At 32.7% G+C, this 12,525-nt stretch overlaps 1 protein-coding gene across 6 annotated transcripts in view; it reads left to right on the top strand.

Moving 5' to 3' along the window:
• RNF111 (ring finger protein 111) overlaps positions 1-12,525 on the top strand; it is an 82,584-nt gene that overhangs the window by 45,485 nt on the left and 24,574 nt on the right. For all 6 annotated transcript variants that reach the window (XM_081050010.1, XM_081050012.1, XM_081050014.1 and 3 more), the window contains exons 3-5: positions 4,481-4,607; positions 7,968-8,131; positions 10,615-10,809. In XM_081050010.1, the coding sequence (XP_080906136.1) occupies positions 4,481-4,607; positions 7,968-8,131; positions 10,615-10,809 (486 nt within the window). The remainder of the gene's footprint in view (positions 1-4,480; positions 4,608-7,967; positions 8,132-10,614; positions 10,810-12,525) is intronic.

Consider the following 12,525-nt stretch of genomic DNA (forward strand, 5'->3'; position numbering starts at 1 on the left):
AAGAAAATCAACCACAGCCTTATAAACTCTGTCTTAGCTGTACTCATTTCTTAACCTTTAATATTTCTAAATGTAAGAATACATGAAAATAAAATCAGCCCAATAAGAAGTGACTTATTCTCCTGATATGTTTAAAGCTGTGTTAAGGTTAACTTCCTACTTTTGGAATGTTTCCTTTATATTTTGTTTTAAATTGTCATTCTACAGAAAACACTACATTGTGCATGCCAAAATCTTGTCTATTGTGATTATATTTAGTTATGTCATTTTTATGTATTATGTTCAAGTTATGCTTGTAAATATATATTTTTAGAAAAATGATTGTTTAAGCAATAGAATGAGTGCCTAAGTGAGTTATTTATATAACCTTTAGTTACACAATCTCTCTGTTAATAAAAAATTCTATAAAGTGAATTTTAATGCATTAGCAAAGCTAGCTTTGTATCATTTATCATGGGAACTTTAAAAATGTTCCATTTATATTTGACTTTGCTTAACTGTGTAAAAGGTGTTTAATAATGTTAGGTTACTTTTTATAGGCTTTTAAAGAAATTTAATGTACACATACACAGAGAGAAATCACTAATAAAGTTGGTAGGTAGGTGTAGCTTTTCTCCGTTGTAGAATGGTAATGTCAAATTGTGAGTTAAAATAAGGGAAATTAAAAAAAACAAACTATGGTGTCATATATATATATTCATATATATATATTGCTTTTAGTTTTAAATATATGAATCTGGAATTATTCTAAATAGACACTTGAGTACTGCTATTTTACTTTCTCTGCTTATAAGATATATTCATGCTGTTAAAAATATATTTTACCTCAAAATGTCTATGTGTATAATCTTTAGAGCTTAGAAACTACTCAAAAATTTGCACATCTCATAATTTTTAAATCTTAATTTTTTTCTATTGATATAGTGATTTGCAAATATTCCGAAATATAAATATGATGTTATACAGTATTCAAAAAATAACTTTCTCCAAATCAGATTATCTTTCATTGCCTCTATGATTCACCAGTACCTGCTTTATTCTCCTGCGGAGTATCAGAGAAACTATTGTAGATCTTTGTCATGAGCTTGTACGTACTCCAGATAGTGGCCAGCTTTTGAAGTAGTGCAGATGTTTGGTGATGTAGAGATGTATTGGAGATGAAATTCCAGGTTGCCAAGGAATAACGCCTTGGGTGAAGGAATGTAGACGCATAAATTCCAGTGACAAGAAAGTTGAACCGTTTGTTGTCATTGTTATAAGCAAGAGGTCAGTGAGTTGGTAAAAATGAATATAAAATATTAATGGTATGCCTATACAGTAGTAGAAAAGATGATGGAAAAGGGAGCTCATTTATAAGAGCAGCAAAGAGTGTAATCTATGAATAATCTTAATAGGAGTATATTTGGCCTCTATGAATAGAATTATATAGCTTCATAGAGTTAGTTATAATCAAACCAAACCTACAATTTTTCTAGAGATTGATAAGACATTGGTAAATAACAAGAGATATTCTTGGATGAGGAAAAAAATATATATATATATTAGACGTGTCAGGGCTTCATCAATGTTGCTTAATTAATGCTAGCCAATTCAAATCACAGGATTCTTTTCTTTCTGCTTGATTTTATAATCCTGAAGAATAATTAGGAAAACCTGAATCTACTAAGTGTCAACATAGAATAATTCTAGTCTTTTCAACAAATAATGTTGGGACAATAGTAGATCCACATGCAAGAAAGATGAATTTAGACCTTTCATGTCATGTCAGACACAAAAATTAACAAAATGTATCATAGGCCTAGATACAAGCGGTAAACTATACAACTTCTAGAAGAAGCATAGGAGAAATTCTCAGTGACCTTCCATTAGACAGAGCTTTCTTAAATATGTCACGAAAAGAAATTGCTAATTTGGACTTCATCAAAATTAAAGAGTTTATGCTTCAAAAACATTATTTATGAAATGGAAAGACCTGCTACTGACGGGGAGAAAATATTTACAAATAATATATCTGACAAAAGACTTGTATTCCAAATATGTAAAGAACTCTTACAACTTAACAATAAAACCAAAGTTCAAGTTAAACATAGGTCTAAGTAAGATCTGAATAGACATTCCATCAAAGTGGCTAATAGGCACTTGAAAAAATGCTCAACATCATTAGTTGTTAAAGAAATGAAAAATGAAAACCACAGTGAGGTACCATTATATATACACGAGAACAGCTATAATAAGAAAGAGACAATAACAATTGTAGGGATGTGGAGAAACTGGAGGCCTCTTTTTCCTGGTGGGAATGTGAAGTGGTACAGCCACTTAGGAAAACAGTTCGGCATTTCTTTAAAAAGTTAAACATAAATTTACAACAGTATCTAGAAATTACATTCCTCAATATTTACCCAAGAGAAATGAAAGTCATGTATGCACAAGGACTTATAGACAAATGTTTGTAGCAGCTTTATTTGTAAAATAGCCAAAAGTGAGAAAAATCCAGATGTCCCTTAACAGAAGAATGGGTAAACTAATTGTGGATGATAGGGTAGTACTCAGCAATAAAAAAAAGAACTATTGATATACACATCACATCATACAACACGAGTAAATCTCAAAAATACACTGAGTGAAAGAAGCCAGCCAAAGGTTTATGTCAAAGGGGGCGGCCAGTTAGCTCAGTTTGTTAGAGCATTGTTCTGGGAACGCCAAGGTTGCCAGTTCGATCCCCACATGGGCCACTGTGAGCTGCGCCCTCCTTAAAAAGAAAAGAGAAAAAGAAAAAAAAAAGGTATAGGTAAAGTATGCCTCCTTTTCTATAGAACTCTTTAAAATACAAACAAATCCATAACAAAGCAGGTCAGTTGTAGGGGTGTAGGAAAGCTAGATTGACTGACACTGGGCACATGGGATCTTTCTAAGGTTGTAAAGATACTAAAACAGGATTGAGGTGATGATAGTTATGCGCTATAAATTTACTAAAGTCAGTGAAATGTACACTTAAAATGGGTGAAATTTTTAGCTGTCAATATTCTTACGGGAAAATCTTATTACAGACATGACTTGTATTTTACAAGTTTACAGTTTGTTGGTTGGCCTCTACGTTGATAGGTGGTAGTAATGAGGAGAGGAATGTTTTTAAAAAAGAACATATTCAGTACCAGATTTATGAAAAATAAAGCAAGAGAATAAATGTAGCATAACTTTTTTTTTCTCTTATCATTTTTAAGTATACTGTACAGTAGTATTAAATATATTGATTTTGTTGTGGAAAAAGAAAATCTCCAGGACTTTTTCATCTTGCAATCTGAAACTCTGTACCCATTAAACAACTCCTTCTCCCCCATTCCCCAGCCCTGGTAGCCAACATTCTACTTTCTTTCTCTAGGAATTTAACCACTTTAGATACCACACATAAGTGGAATTATACAATATTTTGTTTTGTGACTGGGCTATTGCACTTAGCATGTGTTCAGGTTCTTTCATGTTGCAGCATGTGATAGTATTTTCTTCCTTTTTAAGGCTGAATAATATTCCATTATATGTATATACCACATTTTGTTTATTTATCCATTGATTGACATTTGGGTTGCTTTCACCTATTGACTATGAGCATGGGTATGCAAATATCTTTGAAACAAATGTGAAATTTAAAGTATGAAAGTTATACCTCAGAAAAGCGATTTTAAAAATAGAATTATCCTGACACAAAAATCTATATCAAAGAGGATGAATAGATGGCTTCAAAATGTACCCTAAAACGTATAAGAATATTTAAACGATGTATCAGAATTTAATGGGGGAAAAGGAAGGATTTTTCAGTAAATTGTTTGGTAATATTATAGCTAGTTAGCCAGGGAAGGACAGGCCAGATTCTATTTATAATTTTATCTAATACCAAAAATAAAAATTAGTTCTAGATGAAATAATTAAGGAAACACATCGAACCAAATATAATATGTATCCATCCTCCAAATAAAGAAGCACTTTCCAAACTTAGAATAATTTAGAATAGAACAAAAAAAAATTAGATTTCATACTATAAAACCAAAAAGCTAATGTGTGTTTCTTAAAAGAATACCATATCATGTAAAAATATAGCCATTGGGAAAACATGCAGCAAATGTAGTATCTTTATTTTGGATATTGTAGAATGTATCTTATACAAGATTTTCAGTCAATACCTTTAGATACTGCAGTGTTAATTTCTCTATAAGATCCTACAAACTCATGGAAACCACTAAAAGTTTGTTAAGAACAAACAAAAAATCATAAAAGGGGAAATAAACATGAAGACATGCAGATTAAGAAAGTAAGTACGGTTTTCACTCTGTGGGTTTAGCTGTTTTTATAAAACCTTTCGTTTTGACTGATACAGTTTTTACTTTTGTAATGAATTTTTTATTCTTCAAAGTCAAAATTAAAATTTTTGCATATCAATTAGCTGACAGTCAGATGCCCTTTAAATATTTTTTCTTTTTGTTTCCAGGAAATATCGATGAAGATGTTGTGGTAATAGAAGCTTCCTCCACTCCCCAGGTCACTGCAAATGAAGAAATTAATGTTACCTCAACTGACAGTGAAGTGGAGATTGTAACAGTTGGAGAAAGCTATCGGTAAGATTTTAATTCCTAGTTTGTATATTTTTTTAGTTTTAAATATAAATATTTAAACATATTTTTGCTGTCAATATTTGTGTCATTCTTTTCCTTTTTTTTTTCTTTCTTTTTTTGGAGACCTGGTTTGAGTATGCATATACCAGATTAGTGGTTTTCAAACCAGGCTGCGTTAGACTCACCTGAGGGGTTGTAAAATAAAGATAAATAGTTGCCTGGATTGTATCCCAGACGAGCTGAACCAGAATCTTAGTGGTCAGTATTTCCTTAAGCTCCCCAAGTGTACAGTGAGAATTAAGAGTCATTGCTCTAGAAAAACAGTAATTTTACATAGTGTTTTACAAAATCAAGTTTGTTTTATGATTCAGATTTCATAAACTTCTTTGAAATTTAGATGTGGATAGTTCATAAATATTGGGGATGATACTTAAAAGTGAAGAAAATATTAAGGAATATTGATGTTGAAGTATTCCTTTTTATTAATGTACTTGTTTCAAGATATTATTGATAACCAGTGAAGTTTGTGCTATTCTCTTAGGGCAATCTGTATAAAACATATTTTTTGAATTTTTTTTGTCGTTCATTCAGTAATTTCATATAAGCTCTGTGCTAATAAATGAATGAAAAATCCTCATTTGTTGTAATAAATAACTAGATATAACATTGCCCTTTTGAGAATCACTTTGACCAGAGAGAGAGAAAAACCCTTGCACTATATTATACTGTATTCATCTTTTGCTTTAGATGATTACAAATATTGGTCAGAGAAGCAGTGAAGTGTTCCTCTGTTCCATTTGATACACCAAAGAAATCTATGGATGAATCTTAATTTTTATACTGGAATGAATTTAGAAATGCATTTGTTCATTGTATTTTAATTTTTGTTACTGATTTTTTTTTAAAAAAGACAATCTTATTTTGGAAGCATGTTACAAATATACTTAGAATATGCTTCTCCACTAGCCACTTTCTCATTGGAGTGCTACTTGTAGTGGCATGGAAGAGAGCACTCAGTAATGTATCCCTGTTTGTTTTAAGTTCCAAATGATTTTCCCAGGCTCTGAGGAAAATTCATAGTCCACCACAGTATGTGCCACAGTTACCTTGTGACTGTGCACAGTGCTTAGTATGACACTGAGTCCGTTTTCATGAGCTACAAGAATTGCTAAAATTAAGGACCTGTTTTTCCTTAATGAACTGGGAAGCTTTCTTGTTATGGAGACTCCTAATGTTCAAGCAAATGCATTTACCATAGTAATGGATAATGATCTTGAACAAGGCACACAGTGCCCATGACCCATATTTATTTTCCTTATTATTATTTAGGATATTAACTTTGTCACTGTTTAGCTGGCTTTTGGCCCTTTCTCTTTAAGAGACAGTGCGTCTGTGTTTCAGATTCTTTTGTGTCAGGATTTGACAGTTGTCACTTGTCATTTATAGGGGCGACTGGGGCCTCTGTGAAACTGTTCCTCATGCATAAAGTTTTTTGCTGGTGCTCCACTCAGTATAATATTTGAATTAGGGCATCTTATGAAGCTTTCACAAAAGTACCGCAAAGTGGACCTGGAACTTTCTGCAGCTTTTAACAGCTTTCTAGAAATTATAATAAGACTACTCAGTCTCATCAGACACTTGGTTTCTCAAGAATTAGAAATGGTGATCTCTGTCCTCATTCAAAATCATTTCATTCTGAAACAGTTGTTTACTATCATGCCTCAGTCTATTCAGTTCTTCTTGGAATGTGCTGTCCTTTCTTTACTGTGTCTCAAGAATTAATCTTTACATTCCTGTTACTTCAGTGTTTCAAAATTGGAATTTCTTTTAAACTCTTAGGCTCTATAATTGCTGATACCATTTTCAGCCCCGTTTGAACTTTGGAGTTCATTTCTGAGTGGTGCAGCTGGCACACCTGACGACTGCATATTAATAAATTTGGCTCACCCTTTCCATGTATGCTGACATTAAGCTTGTAAGCAGTTTTACATTCAGTTTGGGCAGGAGATAAAACCAATTTCATAAGACCCACCTTTCAAAAACGTTTATTATTTTCCTGGAGACTTCGGACTGCATGTTCTACATATTATCTCTCTGTACGCTCATTCAGATCATCACAGTGAATCCTTAAAAAAATTAATAAAATGTATTAATTTTTCCTGTAAGAAATTTAGTGCAATACAATGCCATGAACATAATTAAGATAATAAAAGTGTTAGGTTTTGAGAGTTTGTGTTTACATACCTTAAAAGCATAAAGCAACTCAAACAAGTGATGTTTCTTAAGGTTGCCAAACTGCAGGTGGTCCTCGATGGGGTTACGTCCCTATAAAACCATCGTAAGTTGAAAATATCAGAAGTTGAAAATGAATTTAAATAATACTGTATACCAATTTTACCCCAATAAAAAAAAAATCAAGACAAGAAAAACAGGAAATGCATTTAATACTCCTAACCCAGTGAACATCGCAGCTTAGCCTGACCTATCTTAAACGTGCTCAGAACACTTACATTAGCCCACACTTGGGCAAAATCATCTAACGCAATGAACACTGTAGAGTATCAGTTACTTACCCTCGTGGTCGCGTGGCTGATGGGGAGTTGCAGGTCACTGCCACTGCCCAGCATCGTTAGGGAATATCATACCACACATTGTTCGTCTGGGAAAAGATCAAAATTCAAAACACAGTTTCTACTGAATATGCTTTCAACCATTGTGAAGTCAAAAAATCCTAAGTTTTGAACCATTAAGGCAGGGGTCTATACTAAACTAGCTGCATCTATCCTTGCCTCTTCTGAGCTCAGGAAACCTCTCTGATGCCTTGAGTCTTGGTTAGATCAGTAACAGAAACTTAGCTTGGTGTAGGACTGCCAATGCCATGTTTTGCGAATTCAATCTGGACTAAACACGTAAGATCATGTGGATGTTATTAAATGTTAGGACGGTGATATTTTTGTTACTTTGCCTATGGTGAATAATTTTAGGTGTTAGCATAGACATGTAAATAATTGATTATAACCCAGGTGAATATTCAAACTTACCATTGAAAAGAGAGCAGCATTCTTGAAACAGAATCCTGTATTGTACAACAATGATTGGTTTAAAATGATAACATGTCACTTCTCATATTCTTAGGTCAGTTGGTTGGTGAACATTTGCTGAACATTTCATTCAGAAAATGTTTACTGAGTGCCAGACATTGTGTTAGTCATAATTTTTAATTATTATTTCTCTGGAGAAGTCTTACATGAAGCACTTCACAACTTATTTTGTAAAAAAAAAACTTACTATTTATTTCTTGGGCAACTAAAAATTTTGTTTGTTTTTTTAAAATTTGCTAATTTAATATTGATATCATTTAAGGTCTCGTTCAACCCTTGGACACTCCAGATCTCATTGGAGCCAAAGTTCAAGTTCTCATACAAGTCGGCCACAGGAGCCACGGAACCGCAGTAGAATTTCTACTGTTATACAGCCCTTGAGGCAGAATGCAGCAGAAGTTGTGGACCTTACCGTTGATGAAGATGGTAAGGTAGAGTAGTAGTAATAGTGTAGAATTATGAAGACAATTTTTTTTTCTTTTTTTGAAGACAATTTGATAAAATGAAATATCTTACTATGCTAGAAACTCCTACTGCTTAATGGTAATATATTATTTAACTACAAGGAAGTTGTCAGATTTTTCTAATCTTATCATTTGATACAATATTGTGCTTAAATTCTTTCTGGTTATTGTTTCATTGCTTGGTAGTTATTTTCTTAGAAAAAATATTTTTATAAGTGATAGTTTGATCTATCCTCAGACTTACCTATTACTTTCATTTATAATATTATTGTCATACTTTAGCTTTGCTATGAAAAACAGAAATGACACTTTAAATATAGACAACAGAAAAGCAATATAACCGAATTTAAGTGGTTAATACTGGTTATTTAAAATGTTGAATATACTTTTAAAAAGTTATTCTTTAACGTATATTAGGGTACCTTTTGTGCTGCTTAGTTTTAGTGTTTTGTTTTGGCTTACCCAAGTAACTGAGGAAACAAAGCTAGAGTTGGAAAACAGAAGTTAGAGAAAATGGTAGCATGTATGAATATATGAATTTTCCCACATATTGAGAATTATCTTCAAGTATTACTAGTTACATCTTAGAAGGAAATGGTCAGTCAGAATTTCCTTAAAGGAAAGATGGTCTCCATATATGAATTTGTTAGCTTTGGGAGTTAGCTATAAATTGGAGAAAAGATACATTGGGTAGGTAGAAAGAGTTTGAGGCTTTGGGCAGTCAGCTCTTAGAAGGGCTGTTTGCAGTTTGGATGATATAACTTTCAGAGTACCAGTACTTTGAAATTAGATGTTGATGAAGAATGTATTCCCATTGTCTGCATTTCATTCCACAATGTCTTGGTTTTTATTTTGAAACTTTATGAGACAATAGTTAATATAATAGGGATTAATTAAAGAATACTTGAAGTTAGTTAAATACAAGATGACTGTTTTGGAAACTTTTTGTGTGTTTCTCTGTGTGACACCTGCTAGCCAGTAAGTAGGAGAAGGTTACAGAGTAGTCCTTTTAATCCATCAGAATTAGGTCAACCAGAATACTAGCTTAAAAGTATTCCAGTGATCAGTAGATTTTTCCTTTCTCCCCACTAGTTTCTTTGAGCAAAAAGTTTCTACCTTATTAAAAATAAACCCAACACTTACGTATATCCTTTAGACCCCACTGGCTCTTAACTGGTGGTCATTTTGTGCTCTTGGAGACATTTGGCAATATCTATATACATTTTTGGTTTTCACAGTTGGGAGAGAGTGCTACTAACAACCAGTGGGTAGAAGCCAGGAATGTTGATAAACATCCTACAATGCACAGGACAGCCCACTCCATACCCCACTCCTACCCCCAGCAAGGAATTATCCAGTCAAGGTTGAGAAACTGAGATAAACCATTTACAAATAAACAGAGATGCCAATCTCCTCTTTTTATGTATAAGCAAATATATTTGTTTAAGTATCCAAAGTACAGTGTCCCCTATAGACCAACAGGCGCTATTTGTGTTTCAGGAATCAGCCTACTGCACTGCATTGTGTAGATTAGTTTGTCCTTTATTCTGTGTCACATTAAGGGAGTCCCTTTTTTTCAGATCTAATTGTTGTGAATACGCTTTGGATAGATTTATTACCATCTCAATTTTAAACAACCATTTTACAATCATAGTTTACAGTACAATTCATTCATAAGTTGAAGTCTGCCTGAAATTTCTTTTACATTGTACTACAACAATTTTTAATTTTTATTAGAAAGCACTGCTGAATATTAATATTTGCAAAAAAAATTTTTGGAAAACATACCAAAAGGCTTGTAGAAAAGAGATTAAAACATAATAAATATCATAGATAATGTTTATTAAGTAATTACTACATGTAAAGCATCATACAAAGTGCTTTATATGTGTGATCTCAGTTCATCCTAACACCAGTTCTATGAAGAAAATTCTGTACTTTCCTAGTTCTACAGATGAGGAAATGAAATGTGGTTAAGTAAGTTATCCAGGATCGTACTGTCAGTGGTAAAATAAAAAATTACTTACCAGACATCTGATTCTAGAATCCATATTGTACCAGAGAAAGAACAGTTTGTGAAACTGCTCTGATAGCATGTATGAACCTAGCAGAGACACTTTCACTTTCCTTTTTTCTTCTTTGTGATAGAGCAGAAAACTGATATAGTCATTATTCAAAAAACTGTTAATTACCTGAATTATTGGCATATGCATATATAGGTGTTGGATTTTTTAAAAATGCAATGATCATATGTTGGTAATATGTTATTTTAATGTTGTAGTTTAGCTTTATGAAAGCTTTTTTTACTATATATTGTACTCACTAGAGAGTTTATATTTTTAAAGTTTACTTTAATAATTGTCCTAAAAATGTAAGCTTGAAATAAAATATAACCCATTGACTAATTTGTTTTGAAATGCTAAATAAATGTTTTGTATTTTATAGAACCTACTGTAGTACCAACCACTTCTGCGAGAATGGAATCACAAACCACAAGCGCTTCCATTAACAATTCAAATCCATCTACCTCTGAGCAGGTCTCTGATACTGCTTCAGCTGTCACTAGTAGCCAACCCTCCACAGTGTCAGAGACTTCAGCTACTCTCACAAGCAATAGTATGACTGGTACTTCTCTAGGAGGTATGTGAAAGGCGGGGGGAGGGACTCTTTTGCCTTACATTTATTAGAAAAAATATTATTTCCTTAAGATCTTAGCTGTATTAGCAAGAGCATATTCTTAAAAATAAACATCGTATGCGAGATACGTAGTCTCAATAAGAATTAGACTGTGATTTCATATTTGGGTTTGGGTGCCATATGTTGTCAAAGTATCATAGCTCAACTGAAAGAGATTGGGTAGAATTAAATGGCTGACACCAAAAATATAAATAACAAAAGAAAAACATAAGTAAATTGCACTTCATCAAAATTTTAAACTTTTGTATGTCAAAGGACATTATCAGGAAAGTGAAAAGATGACTTACAGAATGGGAAAAAATATTTGAAAATCATATATTTGATAAAGGCATAGTATCCAGTATTTATAAAGAACTTGCACAATTCAAAAACAAAAAGAAAAACAACCTCTTTAAACATGTGTGAAGGATTTGCATAGATATTTTTTCAAAGAAGATTTACAGATGACAAGAAACACATGAAAACATCGTCAACAGTGGGGAAATTGAAATCAAAACCACAATGAAATAATCACTGTACAGCCAGCAGGATGTCTATTATTGAAAAGCAAACAAACAAACAAACAAAAACAGAACAATAAATCAGAAAATAACCAGTGTTGACAAGAATGTGGAGAAATTGGAACACTTGTGAATAATCTTGTGGGAATGGAAAATGGTACAGCTGTTGTGGAAAACACTTCGGCGGTTCCTCAAAAAGTTAAAACATGCTGACCATTGTCACCCCAATAAGTTTTAATTTAAAAAAAATGTTAAAACAATTACCATGTGACCAACTATTCCACTCCTATGTAAAAGAACTGAAAATGAAGATGGGAGTTTTAAAAAATTTGATGATGTCCATTTTCCCAACGTTTTCATTATTTGTTCTTTTGCTATCATACCTAAGAGGCCATTGCCTAATCCAAGGTCACACAGATTTACTCCTATGTTTTAAGAGTTTTATAGTTTTAGCTCTTCTCAGATTACTTTGGTTTTAGTTAGTAATATCTAGTTCTTTCTCCTATCATTTAATTACTATCTCCTATCATTACCATTTTATCTTTAAAAGCTTTTCTTGATGTTGATCTTATTCTTCATATCAGAAATAAAGAAATCTGGAATGTTAAATACTTTCGAGGTCAATAATAATCTTTGAGGCAAAGATTTGAACTCTTCTCATTCACTCCTCTATCCTGGTAGCTTTATGTTCCCTCTCTTATTCTTATCTAGATTTTATGTGACATAGTCCCAACTTTATTTCAGGATAATCTCAAGTCTTTTATTGATTGATTGATTCATTCATTCCTTCACTCAAGGCCCTTGTTCACTCAGAATTCACATACTCTGACTATATGGATGACCACCTTTGAGGTAGACTTGCTCACGTTGTGTTTCTCTAGATTAGGAGAACCTTCTTCCAAGCCAGATTGTTCCTCTGTATAAACCTGTTTGAAGCACATACAGATATTTAGGCTACATTAGGGGCACTCAGTTCTGCTGGCTTCATTTCCTTCCAAGATTATAAAACATCCATCACCTATTTTCTTCACATCTTGTCCTTACTTTGTATATTCTTGCATATTTCCAACCTTGAGTAACTCAAGCCATCTAGTTTTGATCTTATGCAGGTTTCTAAATGAGGCTGACAAAAATCATACTAGAACCAAGCAGATTGGTG

The sequence above is a fragment of the Rhinolophus hipposideros genome, assembly GCF_964194185.1.
Source record: "Rhinolophus hipposideros genome assembly, chromosome: 5".
Classification (NCBI taxonomy): domain Eukaryota; kingdom Metazoa; phylum Chordata; class Mammalia; order Chiroptera; family Rhinolophidae; genus Rhinolophus; species Rhinolophus hipposideros.